This window comes from Meleagris gallopavo, chromosome 2 (genome assembly GCF_905368555.1).
Source record: "Meleagris gallopavo chromosome 2, MGAL_WU_HG_1.1, whole genome shotgun sequence".
Lineage (NCBI taxonomy): Eukaryota > Metazoa > Chordata > Aves > Galliformes > Phasianidae > Meleagris > Meleagris gallopavo.
In genome coordinates, this window is record NC_139405.1 from 18208498 (window position 1) to 18223289 (window position 14792).

Here is a 14792-nt window from a genome sequence, read left to right on the forward strand (position 1 = left end):
GTGAAATGTGATCTTTAAATGCATGTATTTGAGGATGAAGTGAAGTTGGTTTGGTTTTTGTTTGGCTTCCCTTATAGTTATAGACCAAGATTCTCCTTTAAATACACACAATTTCTGAGGCAATATATTTTTTGCGGGACTTCTGTCATATATCTGTAGCAGCATTTAGTGTACACTGTGGTCCTCTCTATCTAGCAAAACTGTGGTAGTTTTTAAGCTAATTCTAGGGGGTTCTTTGTTTCAAAATGATTTAGCTATTTAAAAGCCATTTCTGCAGCAGAAGATTCATTGAACTTAGGCAGTTCATAATAATCTTTTCATGAGACTATTTTAGGGTGATATACTTTATTTTACTTGGTGAGTCTCTTCTCCTCTACCTGTTCTCACTTTTTGAAAGACCATCTTTCAACCAGTTCAAGCTATATATCAACCAAGGTGAAGTTACATGCAAGTAGAGATGCTCTCTTTTCAGTGTAGCAGTAGGAAACTTAAGTATAGGAGATCTTATGTGCAGGGAGCAGCTTGAAGTCATCCAGTTACTGAAATGACTTCTTTGAAATAGTCAGTTTCAAAGTGTAATTGAAACAGTGTTGTGCTGTATTTCCTCCCATCCCCCATTTCTGACCTGCTGCCATCATACTGTAAGGCTATTGGATTTTCTTAATGCCTCAATGCCTCACTTGCACTAATTGTACCCAAAAGAGACATGTAATACAATGTGCTTCTAGACACAAATGGAGGAACAAAGATTGCTTACCAAATTCTAAAGTTTTAAACAGATCCAAACAATTAAAAACACTTTCTGGTCCCAAAGAATCCAAGGGCAATGCTTCATTGGGCGACTGTTATCCAGCTATCTCAGGAAAAGATGGGAGACTGAGCTTAGACAGAAGAAACATAAGATTTTCTTTCAGAGATAACAGTTCAGTTTTGCTGAACAACTATTCGTGACCTGAATTGTCAAACTGCCAGCTTAAAGCGTCCTTTGTTATTCTGAAGGCAGAGAAGAAGAATGCCACTTCCATTAATTAATGACTGTGACTCATACTGAGGCATGCTGTGAGTGGCTGCCAATTCCAATGGACTACACAGCTGTTTTCTTTCTTGTTCTCTGTATGGATAGAAAAGTGGCATCTGTCAAGCTCGCAGGTCTGTGGCATTAGGCAGGGTGCCTGAACTCAGTCCTTGCTTAGTTAATGCCTGAATACCCAGCATGACTTTTTTTCTTTAACCCCTGCTGACACTATGAATGGCCAAACCCCTTCAGTGTCCTCCTAATAACCACACTCTGGGTCTTTAAGTTAGCTCTGAGCTGTAATATACAAAAAAATACATTTTCCATACAGCTGAAAATTTCAAAATCCAGTTTTCAAGAGTGGTGAAGTTATGCATATTTCTTGTATTTAACACCTACAATTTACTTTTCAAACTGCATACAAGAGTCTTTGGATTCAATCCTTTCCTCACACTGGTAACACCAACCTGACTTCAGTGCAGTACCTCCAGGCTTGCTCTATTCTTAGGGTTAGATGGCTTAAAGCAAGCAGGAACATCTTAATGCCAGATGATGTGAATGAGAAACTCTTGCTGAAGAGTTCCCAGTCTCTTCATGTGCAAACATGGGAAAGGAACTGGGGAAGCTCTTTCCTCAGTGAGCACAGCTTATCCTTACAACGTTTACAGATAAATTAGCAAGATTATCACTTAACTTGCCCCATCATCAGCCAGTCTTTGATGCTGTAATTACACTAAAAGCTGCATACAGAAGAACAACACATGCTTCTAATCCTTTCATCTAGAGCCTACCTGTCTTCTTTTTCTTCAAGTGTATGACTAGTAATAGCACATAAGACAGATTCAGCCTGTTTTAATTAGAGCCTTCCTCATATTTTGGCTCCTTATAACTTTAGTCATTCCACAGGCTGATTGTGACTGAGGTATGAACCACCTAGTATGTACAGATTAATTTTCATACTCATTTATACATCCAGCTCAGGTTGGACATTAGGAGAAATTTCTCCTTACAAAGACTGATAATGCACTGGCATGGACTGACCAGGGGGTTGGTGGAATCACTGTCCTTGGAGGTCTTCAAGTAACATAGAGGTGTGATGCTGAGGGACGTGGTTAGTGGGCATGGTAGGGATGGGTTGGTCTGAGTTGGTGAGCTTAGATGTCTTTTACAGCCTTAAAGATTCTATGATTCTGTAATTCTCATCTCTCCAGGATTCTTGGCTACTTTAGTATTCATTTCAAAATTGGTACGTGAGTTTGTGAAACAATTTAAAATGAGATGTAGAAGGATTTAAAGACAAAAACCTGTGCTAGTAAGTCTTTCCTTGCAATAGTCATTCAAATGTAAAGTCAAGTCCAGAACCTACTGCTAGTAACAGTCACCTGTGTGCTTATATCCTCAGTCTAGCTAACATCTGATGTATGCATATTGATCTCTGTGCTCATTTATGATTGCTTCACTGAGTGTACAGCATACACCATCCAATGTTTAAACGGACTGATGTGTGGAGCTGTTTCCCATGCTCATGAAAACTGGAATGCCTCCTGATAGAGCTAGATATATGCAAAATGTGCAGCAAAACTCAACGGCAGGAGTCAAGGGGACAGGCTGGCAGGGAAGGTCCAGTCACACACACAATCACAGAATGATAGGGGTTGGAAGGGACTTCTGGAAATCATCTAGTCTGGCTGTCCCACTGCTATGCTCCACCAATCATGCATCCACGAGCTCTTCTGCCAGCAAATTGGTGCTGTAAAACTTTAAAAAAGCACAGGGACACTGCAATGCCCTTGCAGCAGTGTGAGCCAGAGCCTGCCTCCAAGAGAAAACTGCTAATGCAGTAGTTTTGTAATTAATTCTGAGACCAGATTGATCCACTGCTAGGCTTGTATGTGGAAATATAACACTGTAAGAGAACAGGGTAAACTGTGTGTGATTCTTCTCCAAAAGAGCAGTGATACAGTGGCACAGGCTGCCTGGAGGTGGTGGAGTATCGTCCCTGGAGGTGTCAAGAACTGTGGAGATGTGGCACTAAGGGCACAGTGCAGATGGGTTGATGACCTGACACGATGAGCTTAAAAGTCTTTTCCAATCTTAATGATTCGATGATTCTCTGCTCTTTTTTATTTGCTTACATGACACAAAAGCGGCAAAAAAAAAAAACCCTGATGCTCCCGTCAGAGCCCAACCCTAAGAATGCTGGCAGATAACTCCAGTAAAGCCTCGTAGAAAGGCCCAGCCACAACGGACAGCAGCCGCCAAGCCCGTCCCGCTGCGGGAAGTGACGCGACGGCTCCTCCCCGCCACGCCGGGGCCGCTGGAGGTGGTGCTGCCGCCGCGCTGGCGCTGCCTCCCGCCCCGCCCCGCCTTTCCCTGCTCTCTCCTCTGGTTCCGGCGTGGCGGTGGGGATGGCGGCGCTGAGCCTCACGGTGCAGGCGGACAGCCCCCCGCTCGGTAAGCGCGGGCCGGGCCCTCCCTTTCCCCACGCCTCCTCGTTCCCTCGGGGTGCCTGTGATCGCGCAAGGTGCCGCCGCGTTGCATCATGCGGAGCATTGCGGGCTCCGCACGCTGAGCGGCCGCTCCCCGGCCTGTCGTCGGGCTGCCTGCTTCCCCTCATTGGCTCCCTACGCAGCGGTACGGTCTGAACTGCTAGCGTAGGAGCTCTGGAGCGTTTGTTTTTGTAGCTGATAATTGGCACTAGAGGTTTATTTGAGGGGATTATGTAAGGATGCTAGAAATATTACATCTTACGAGAGAAGCACGTTGGTAGCGTGTGTGCGAGGCAGCCGAGCGCACGTCCCACTCCTGCCTGCTCCGTGCTGCTCATCATGGCTGCGCTGGGAGGCGTGTGGTAGCTATTAATGTCCCTAGTATTAATTACACAGCTCGCCGAGTCTAATCCTTGTCGTTTCCAAAGCCTTTCCGTGCTGTTAGCATACTTACGGGCCTTTCAGATGTATTGCGTGAGCGATGTCACCCTGACTTTAACGTGTGGATAACAGGGGTAGAAGGACGTTAGCTTACGTCCTTACTCTGAGGAGCCTGTTCTTAATGCCACAGGATGCGTTTGCACTGAGGTGGGAGCTGGGAGCTTCTAGCTCCTGTGACTTGTATGTAGGGCAACGTATTAGTAGCTACACACCATCGGCCTTGGGCAGACTCTGTGTTGTTCTCAGGGAAAGTGAAATGTGCAGCAAGGATTCAGGTTGCTCAGTTATTAGGAGAAGTTTCTTCTCCAAAAGAGCAGTGATGCAGTGGCAAAGGCTGCCGAGGGAGGTGGTGGAGTCACTGTCCATAGGGGGGTTCAGGAAGTGTGGATGTGGCACTGAGGGACGTGGGTTGTGCGTAATGGTCTTATAATGATTCTGTGTCTCTAAGAAGTAACAGGTTGGTTTGATGCCCTTCCGGACCTACAGAATAGCCCTCCGGCTACTTTCATTGAAGTAATGCCCGTGCAAAATTTGCTGTCTTTGTATGTGCTTGTGAGCAAAGCACACAAACACAAGCTCCTCTCCTCCAGCTCAGCAGGCAGGGTCTGGATCAGAGCCAGCCCAGAAATAATGCAGCCACGTTAGCTTAGTGCTTTGTTCAAGCTGTTCCACTGTGCTATGGAGCATCAAGATCTGAGCAGGTTGCGTTGAGCCACTTTGGATATGGAGAGAGCTGTCCTCCAGTTGGTGAATAGCCTTAGAAGATCTTTTATTTCTGCACTGTCACTGGTGAGCTACTCTGAGGAGCCTGTGTAAGTTTCTTGTGTTTGTCTTGAATAGAATTTCTTGGTAAGCCTTTTCATAAACACTATTCTTCATAAATAGTGTTAAAAATATTGTCAGGGCTGTGGTGGTGTACACTTTGATACCGTTCAGGTGAAACAGTTTGATTATGATCTCTTCATGTACTCAGGTACAGAACTCACTTGTACGGTACCCTTAGGAAGCATAATGAATTGCTGCTGACAGTTGCTGAGCGCACTGCAGATTACTGTATGCTGGGCATTATCAATTTTAAACCACAAGGATTGCCAAGAACAATTCTCCTGCATATGAGATTGAACATTGATTTCTTTCCTGAGCAATCTTACTTGAAGGAGCACTTCAATCGCTTTGTCAAATTAGATGAGAAGTGTAGCTGTTTTGTTGCTGCTGTGAAAGGTATTTTTACTGCAAGAGAGATGAATATGTTTGTCTCTTGTTTTTTAAAGGAGCTCTGCTGACAGTAGAGCTTGTGAAGAATGATGTCAAAATTTCAGTGGAAGAAGGCAAGGAAACCATCCTTCGTGTATCTGAGTAAGTGACTTTGCATCTCTTCTTCTTGCTTTGGGTCAGCAGTTTTAAAAATCACATGGTTGTAACATTGACAGTAACCTTTTCTGGTAGGAGAAGAATACTTCTATTAATGACTGCATTACTGTTGTCTCACCGTATTGTTTAGGTATTTGCCTTCTTTGATGTACCATGAGTTATCAAAAGTAAGGCCATTTTATACTATGTAAGGGTGGTATACATGATTCCTTGCATTCATACATATGTGATAGAATTAATTTTAAGGCTTATGTGGCATTGTTATGTGCTCAATTGTGAATATAAGTGAATGGTGTTATCTCAGAAAAGTGCTAAATAACTGTACCACACTATCCACTATACTGTAACTATCCGTCTGCATCATGTGGAAATACTCTTAGAAATTTTTGAAGAAAGCTAATGTATGATCATTGAAAACTATAACTGTTATTGCAATAAATATTTTCAAGTTTGGGGTGGGAGGGAGATTTTTATGATCTTTCTAGGATCATGTGCGTATCGGAAATGCAAGACTAATTCTTTTGGTTTGGGAAAACTGGATTGTAATCTCAGATTCCATATCATGTAGGATGTCTGAATATAATTTGAGAAGGTATCCCAGCATTTAAATACCACTGACATTGCAGTGGTACCTCTGATAATCTAAAATCAACAGTAAGAAACGCATTTTGGCCCATGAACATATTATCAAACATGATAATACTGTTTAAAGTTAACAGCAGCTGATCTTTTCCACACTCTTATAACCCCAGAGAGTGAGCTTGTCACTGTATACGTATTTTGGCAGAAAATCAAAGCACAGGCTGCTTGACAGTCTTCAAACGTAATGACTGTGCTACTGGTTTCTGTTTCCATTTTCTTTTAAAAGATTAGGTTTAAACTCAATTAAGAGTTCTTTTCTCATTATAATTTCTATTCTTACATGTTGTTTTTTGCCCTGTGGTATAAAAGCTATCACTTCAAGGTGATGTTGGAATATTATTGTATACTCAGCTATGAAAGAACAATGTTTCCTAAATTTTATTAAATTTATTAGTTTTATGTTACCATCCCTTCCTCCCACTGCATTGCAAACACATTCATTTTAGCTGTTATGGAAAAAGTCAGAAATGGAAAGCAAAAGCTCAAAAGCTCTTCTGCTCCTTGGTCCCAGGTGAATAAGATCTAGATTCACATTTCTATCAGGTGGCATTTTTTTGTGCATTAGTATCATCTCTTTTCTCTTATTGGATTATGTTTAAGAAGTTGTTCCAAACCTCAATATTGCATTAATTTTCTCTTGCTTAGTTGTACAATCATTAAAAAAAATTGATTCTCTACTTTAAAGTCTGTTAAAAGTATATCTGTAACTGGAGATGCATCAGCTGAATTCAGATTTCAAGTAGTGCTTCTGGTAAATGGATTTCATGGCATCAATTCTGCTGAAGCCATCTATTCTGGCATGACTTGAAATTCACTTGGGATATTCCAGACCTTGGTTTTATTTTTTTTATTTTTTTTTATTTTGGGGGGGTTGAAATCAAGAGTTGTAATGACTTGCTTAAGTAATCAAGGGCATTTGTTTTAGTATGAACTAGTGAAAACAAAAACGTATTTCACAAACTTTCTGTAGATGCAAATATATTAAAGATGTCTTGTTTCTCTGGAAGAGTTTCTTTAAAGTCTGGCAGCATGATGAAATGAGAACAGGACATACTTTGCATATAGTAACTCCCTTCCCCATACATCTTGTTTTTAATAACAATTTAAGGATTAAAATTGGATGCCTGGAGTTTGAAAAGCTAGAAGCAAAGAAAAGCTCACAAATAAGCTAGTTCCTTAGATTTTAGTGCAGTTAACAGAGTGTGACTGTCTGATCCATTTGTATCGGGACTCGTTATAATTATTACTGTACCAAGGAGCCTTTTATTTCTTTCTTAGGATTTTCATTGATCTTTGCAAGACTTTTTCTGTGCTATCAAAAATTCCTCTTAAGTTTATAAAGGATGAGATGTGTAGCAGGAGGTAGATAACTTGTTTGTAAGAAAAATAGTAGCAGAGACAGAAAAAAACCTTGTTCAGACAAATCAAAGTGTAGCATTCAGTCAATTAAAATGAGAGAACACTTACAGGAACTTCCTGTTGATGTCAGTGCTTGGTTAGAAGCATTTGGAGCCATTATTTTGTGAACTGCACTTGTGTGAGACTGTAGGGATGAGTGTTACTCATTTTCAACTGCGTGTACAGGTGAAATTGAACTGGATGTAGTAATTTAAAATACCTTTATTTTGCATATTTTTTCAGGCATGTTTCATTTACCAATGTGAATTCTATAGTTCGTTACTTGGCTAGAGTTGCTGCTTCTGCTGGGTTGTATGGTTTGAATCTTTTGGAACACACTGAGGTGAGAAAGAACTCTGCTTTTCTTTTTTTCTATTTCCTTCCCTCTTTTGCCTGTGACCAAAGTGCTCATTTTTCTTTTTTCTTCTGGAGGACCTTTTTTATATTCCTGCATTTTATTGTGTATTGCTGTTGCATTTTAGTATTAGTCTGAGGTTCCAGTTATGTGGGATGCTGAGTTGTTTGTATTTTTTGTTTTGTTTTGTTTTTGTTAAGCTTGAAGCTTCTTGTAAAGAAGAGTCATAAATCTGATCTTGGAAAGAGTTGCCATTTCCTATCCCCCACAGCAACTACTCCTAAGCTGGCAGTTCACTAATCCAGAATAGTTCAGGTTAGAGGAGGATGGCTGTGGTTCATGGAATCCCAGAATGACCTGGGTTGAAAAGGACCACAATGATCACGTAGTTTCAACCCCCCTGCTATGCGCAAGGTCGCCAACCACCAGACCAGGCTGCCCAGAGCCACGTCCAGCCTGGTCTTGAATGCCTCCAGGGATGGAGCATACACAATCTCCTTGGGCAACATGTTTCAATGAGTCACCACCCTCTGTGAAAAACTTCCTCCTGATATCTAACCTAAGCCTTCCCTGTCTTTGTTTAAAACCATTCCCCCTTGTCCTATCACTATCCACCCTCATAAAAAGACATACCCCCTCCTGTTTATACACTCCCTTCAAGTCTTTGGAGGCCACAGTGAGGTTTCCCCAGAACCTTCTCTTCTCCAAGCTAAACAAACCCGGTTCCCTCAACATTTCTTCATAGAAGAGGTGCTCCAAGATCATCCTGTTTCAGTCATACCCCCGTGAGCAGGGTTGCCAGCCACTAGACCAGGCTGCCCAGAAAGAAAGCCTTGCTTTGAATACCTCCATTCAAGGGATGGTTTTCTCTCTTCACTTTCTACTGCTCGGTTGCCATCACTTACTCCTGTGTAATGTAATTCGTTATAGTACAAAGGAACACTGTATTACAATACCTTCATCAGCTAACAGAAAATCATGTTGAAGCTAATGGCAAAATATCCCACTGTGCACAGAACTTGTGATTTTGTACTAAATTATTTTTTGCTGTATGTGATGGACAAAACTCTCAACCTGATTTCATTCAGTGCTTGAGATCCAAGTTAAACACCTTCTGGCTCGGATATCTTGCCACAGTGATGAGATGTTCTGTTGCATAAAGTCTTGCATTCCATAGCACTTTCCTAGTGGTGCCATGAAGGCACCAAAATTCTTTATGCCAAAGAGGCAACTTCTTGGTCATCATTCCTTATACAAGTTACAAAAAGTTGTTGTAAATTGTGGATATGATATAAAATGAGATGCAGTTCTTCCTGAGTCCTGGTGAATTTTAAATTGATCACTGAAACTGGCAAATGAACTAAAGTTAGTATTCTCTGAAATGTAGGGAGGAAACTGAAGGATTTGTTCAACTGTCTTCTATACAGCTGCTTGGAGTTAGTTAAAGCCTTCATCCCTACAGCAGGTCTAAAGGGAAGTGTTGTCATAGTGTATTCCTTGTAAGGCACTAAAAACAAGTTATCTGTATAGATACCTAAATTTTCTGAGGAAAAAATGTGTTTTGAAGTTGAACCTTAAGGCCTCTGTAAATAAGCCTTCAAGATTGCTAGTTCTAGTAAAATGCTTCTTTTCTCTTGTTCTTTTTTCAACAGTAGTGATGTACTTTAGGACGTACAGTGGCAGCAGCATTTGTGGGACAAATTCTTCAGAACATAACTTTGAACAACTGAACTGAGTTCTGTAGCAATTACGTTTATGTAATGTAATTATGTTTATGCCTGCCCACTGGCTCACGTATTGCAAGGATTCCTTATGCAGTTTACCAAACACTTGAATATGAAACAGAGACAGAGGAGTTTAAGATATATTTGATCTCTTACAGAATTGAAGGATCTAATTCATAGGCAGAGCTATGCATCAACCAAGGGCCTGGTTTTTTTTTTATTGTTTTCCTTTTTTTTAATGCATGCAGCAAGATGTATTTCTTTCTGTAGGAAAAGACTTCTGCAAGAGAAAGGGAAGGGAAATGAGGTGAGGTAGGGATTTGGTTTCTACAAAGCTAAAAGAATGTGAGGCAGAGAAGATAGGAACTGGGGGGAAAATGACATACTTATTCAGTAGTGATATCAGAAAGATCAAATAGAGCACAAATGTTATACCTAAATAGTTGGAGGACACCCATTATTGTATGCTGTGTGTGATGAAATAAATGCCCAAGAGCTGCTATTTTTTCCATTGGGAATAGTTTCAATGAAGTCAGTATAGTTTCAACAGTTTGAAAACATTTCTGAGGGAAGAAGCTGTGAATTTAATCATGTATTGTAGTTCTGGATGAATGTTTAGGTGTACTTGATTTTAAAGATTATTTAAGCATCCCTTGTGATGTAATGTCCAATATATTTAATATTGATATTCTAGCTAATATTTTCTGTTTAGCTGTTAAGTATATATTCAGATTTTTGACTTCTTTCTCATTGCTTTACTAACTTTGAATATCTTATGTTCCTTACAACTAGGTTGACCACTGGCTAGAGTTTAGTGCTACAAAGTTATCTACTGCCAGCCAGTTTCTTTCAGCAGTCCAAGAGCTCAACCACTGCCTATCTCTGAGAACCTACTTGGTTGGAAACTCTCTGAGTCTTGCAGATGTCTGTGTCTGGGCTGTCCTAAAAGGTATTGGTATATGTTCTCCTTTTCATTGGTTTGCTATCATACATACTAGGAGTTCTCAAATTTCTCTTTCTGTGGTTGCTAGTAGCAATTCTTAGCTGTATGCCAGACTCTGTACTGTTGTTCACACTGCTTTGTCCTGTGCATCACTGATGGGAATAGTGTGGCTTAGGAAGCCTTAGAATTGTTCTGTGGGAAAACTTATATGATGTGTTTATGGATGGTAATATTTCTAACTTATATTGTGTTATCTATAAGAATGTCATTATTACCTGCTTCCTAAATAGGAAAGTGTGTTGTGGCCCAAAATTTTGACTTGAATATTTGAATTTTGTACAACAGAATAAAACTGTATACATGGACCTTTCAGTTATTTTACCTTAATAGGCTTAACAGACTGGCATTTAGTTTGAGTTACTGAAAAGTGTTACCCTAAGAAATAGTCTTCAGAAGCTAAAACAAGCTTTGCTGAACAGTTTACATGAGTTTGTATCTCAGGTGTATGTCTAAAATTAATAGATGACTGTCATTCATTGTGACCGAGTGCCTCTTGAAAGTAATGTGCATGTTCAAGATTAAAGTCTGACATCTTTGAGTAATTTTTCAAAGTTACACCTCTGAGAAATCTGAAATCAGTGCATTATGTCAGTTTTCTGCCTTTTCCCACTGGAGTTCTTTTAGTGAAGTTACTCCTTCAATATTAGATTTTGGGAACTGAGCCCTCGAAAATAAATGCTAGCACTGATATATGCTTCACTTTGGAGAAAGCTTCATCAAAAGGTAGACCTATTAGAAGGTATTTCTGTTTTTTGGAAGAAAAAAAACCCACATTTTTACTAATTTTGAGTTAGATGATAAAAACAAAACTTAATGTTACCCAGTCCCCCACCCCTTCTGTTTCTTGAAACGAAAAAGAATGCATTATGTTCTTTGGAGGGAGTTTGTTTATTTAATTTGCTTTAAAATGACTTGCATCTCATGACTAAATATCCTTTCAGAACAGAGACTTAAGTAGGTTATTAAAAACCATAATCTTGTACTGATCTTAAAAATTGCAGTTGGTAGTCTTTCTATTTTAATAATTCAGTAGCTTGAAAATTTTGTTTCCTAACAGATAATAACATCTGGCAAGAGCAATTACAGCAAAATAAAGCTCCCATCCATGCAAAACGGTGGTATGGCTTTCTTGACGTACAACAAGCTTTTCAGTCTGTAGGAGCCAAGTGGGCTTCTGGCACTCCAAAGGTCAAAATGGTAAGCTTTATTCGCATTGTCTGGGGAGAGTAGCTTTATTTGTATGAATACCCTATAAGGATCTTCTTAAATTTAGAAAATTAAAAGGGATCAGTTGCAAAAAGTTGTTTTTTTTTTTTTTTGTAAGTTCCTCTTAAACAGGAACAAAACAGCTACAAATGTCATATTCAGAAAGGTGAGTAGTGTATTCCAGTGCTTATCTGGAATCATGAAAAAACGGCACTGCTCTTTAGCTGTGTCATTTTGTTTTTCTAACAAGGATTTCAAGATCATGAGAGACCTGCAGAGATTGCAGTTACTTGAAGTAGTTAATCACAGTGAGGTTAAAAATACCGAGCTAAACTTGATTTTCTTCTATCTAGAAAATTAAATAACTTGCTAGGATTTCTCAGTGCTAGTTCACAACTGAAAACAGATTAACTTGGAGCTGCAAAATTAGTCTAGTTTTGATGTACTAACAGTAATGTGAAAGTTGTAAAGAGATGAATTTGGGGTGCAATGTGATGGATTCTTGCTGCCTGTTTTGGAAGATGTTGGAGTTTTATTCTTGTTTATTCAGCTAAAGTGATCTGTAATTATAATCTCCATTAATTTTTAAGGCAACTGAAAAGAAGGCGGATGTTGGGAAGTTTGTTGAACTTCCTGGTGCAGAGATGGGAAAGGTCATTGTACGGTTTCCTCCTGAAGCAAGTGGGTAAGAAGCATAGATGCTTTGAAAAGTTTCTATTTTTCATTTTTGTTTTCAGGAAAACTAGAAGTGTGCTTTGGTGAGGATCAGCTTATCAGACAAGTCTTCGGAGTCAAAAGAGTAATTAAAGCTTTGTCTGTGACTGCATTAGAGTTGTATGTTTACTTCTCTGTGACTCATTGTGTTATTAGCTAAACTTGAAATACAGAAGTGGTTTTTTAATGTGCTCAGCAGTGGGAGGAGGAGAAGCGGAAGGGATTTGCATGGATAATGGAGATGTGTGCTAACAGAAGCTGTGATGAGTGAATACAGTCTTCATGAGTTGGATGCAACGTGCTCAGTGCTTCATCAGGAAGCTTAAACTTGGGAAGGGAAAGGTGTATGGGATAACTTCCCTTCAGGAAACTTTACAATAGAGGTATAATTGAGACCCTTGTCCAGGGGGTCGGATTATATGTAATCTGAGATACAAACTCATAAAGACAGAAAATGGGAGATATTATGAATCTCACTGCCAATTTTTTGATCTGTTGATCCACGTATATTGCAGCATCTTAATTGCCAATATAGTTAATGCAGAAGCAGTCAGAAATCATTAGGAATATAGAAATGTTTTATTCAGTAAACGTATGTATGTGACACACTTAGTAAGTAAAGCTTTACTTTTATCAATCAATACATAGAAAAGAGGATTAAAAAATGCATTACCAATTTCATAAATAAAACTATCACCCAGCTTTTTTTTCTATTTCTTTTAGAAATGCTTGATAAGCTGTAAATTTCCATTATTGCCTTTCTTCAGTAAACTGTCCTTTCAGCATTGTATCATTTCTGTGCTTATGTTTCTTACTCTATAAGTCCTGTACGAACTGTCATTTAAAATATTAGAAATTAAATGTTGTATATGTAGCATAGACTATTTCTTTAGAAGCATGTATATTTTTAGATTTTTGGAATTAATGTTTATGTATTAAATTAGGCTTAAATCAGTAATAACTTTTTAGTTTACATTGAAATGAAAAGCATCCACTGTTTTAGAAAATTCCAGTCTTCTGAATGTGATAGGTTCAGATTATCTATCTGGTAGAAACTACTTAATGTTATCAACACAGTCAGTTTAAGTTAATCTGTAAAACTGGAAACAATTCAAGTCCCATTTTTATATGCATAGTGACAATTAATAAGCCACATTTTAACAATTATCTGGTAATTTCATGGTAGAAAAAAGCATAATCTACTTTTATAAATGTACCAAATTCTGAGATGTTTTCTTTATTTGTTTGACTTAGCTATTGCTTACCGTTTCTTATCTTTCTTTCACAAATACAAAAGTCTAACTGAAGTGGTGCTGATGTATTTATTTATTTTCTTTTTAGATATCTGCATATCGGTCATGCCAAAGCTGCTCTGCTAAATCAGCACTACCAAGTTAACTTCAAAGGAAAACTTATTATGAGGTTTGATGACACAAATCCCGAAAAAGAGAAAGAAGACTTTGAAAAGGTATGATGAGAGAACAGAGAAATCATTCACTGTATTAAACTAATTCAAAGGTAAATTATATAGAGATCTGTTGTTGTACACTTTTTTTGCACTAGATATTTAGGGCATCAGTATTGCACTTAAGTTTTATGCTTGGAAGAAATTTCCATCATCTTTAATAAAAGCCTTTTATCAGTTGCTTCTTTCCTTTCTCCAACATGTATGTAGATATGCAACTCCTATTTGACTGTAAGAAGTAGTTTGTCTCAATTTTCATCTCCTTTTCTTGTTCTCCCTGATCTCATATAATCATTGGCTTTGAATCAGTAAGTGCTTACCTCTTTTTTCTTTCATGCTTGTCATATTATTTTTATTGATCATCCTTCCTGGACTGTGGAGTGCTAGAGCACCTAATCTGACATGGTGAGGTTTAAGAAAATTAATTTTCTAGAATATTACAGTAGACAATTCCACACTTTGCAGGTTATTCTTGAAGATGTCGCAATGCTGCACATCAAACCAGATCAATTTACATATACCTCAGATCACTTTGAAACAATAATGAAATACGCTGAGCAGCTTATTCAAGAAGGGAAGGCATATGTGGATGATACTCCTGCGGAACAAATGAAAGCAGAGCGTGAGCAAAGAACGGAATCTAAACACAGAAACAACTGTAAGATTTTTTTTCATGCTTCCTTTTTGGTTTTGTGGCATTTGATTTGGCATCACAGCTTGATTTTTATTAAAAGGTGAATGAGATAGCTGATTGCGTAACTCTAAGGTCCTTATAGGAACTTGGAAATCATAGAACATTAAAGAAGTTTGGTTTGAAAGGGACCTTGAAGATCACCCATACCAATCCTCCTGCTATGGGCAGAGACACCTCCTAGATCAGGCTCCCCATGGCCCCATCCTGCCTAGCCTCAATGCCTCCAGCAATAGGGCATCCACAGCTTCTCTGGTCAACCTGTTCTAGTGTCTCCC

The 14792-nt window shown here is 39.0% G+C and overlaps 1 protein-coding gene across 3 annotated transcripts in view; it reads left to right on the forward strand.

The window, feature by feature from the left end:
• The first annotated feature begins 3319 nt into the window (after positions 1-3319).
• EPRS1 (glutamyl-prolyl-tRNA synthetase 1) overlaps positions 3320-14792 on the forward strand; it is a 37926-nt gene continuing 26453 nt past the window's right edge. For all 3 annotated transcript variants that reach the window (XM_085219210.1, XM_085219211.1, XM_019612658.3), the window contains exons 1-8: positions 3320-3469; positions 5217-5301; positions 7600-7699; positions 10228-10384; positions 11496-11635; positions 12235-12329; positions 13700-13826; positions 14289-14481. In XM_085219210.1, the coding sequence (XP_085075336.1) occupies positions 3424-3469; positions 5217-5301; positions 7600-7699; positions 10228-10384; positions 11496-11635; positions 12235-12329; positions 13700-13826; positions 14289-14481 (943 nt within the window). In that variant the 5' untranslated portion in view covers positions 3320-3423. The remainder of the gene's footprint in view (positions 3470-5216; positions 5302-7599; positions 7700-10227; positions 10385-11495; positions 11636-12234; positions 12330-13699; positions 13827-14288; positions 14482-14792) is intronic.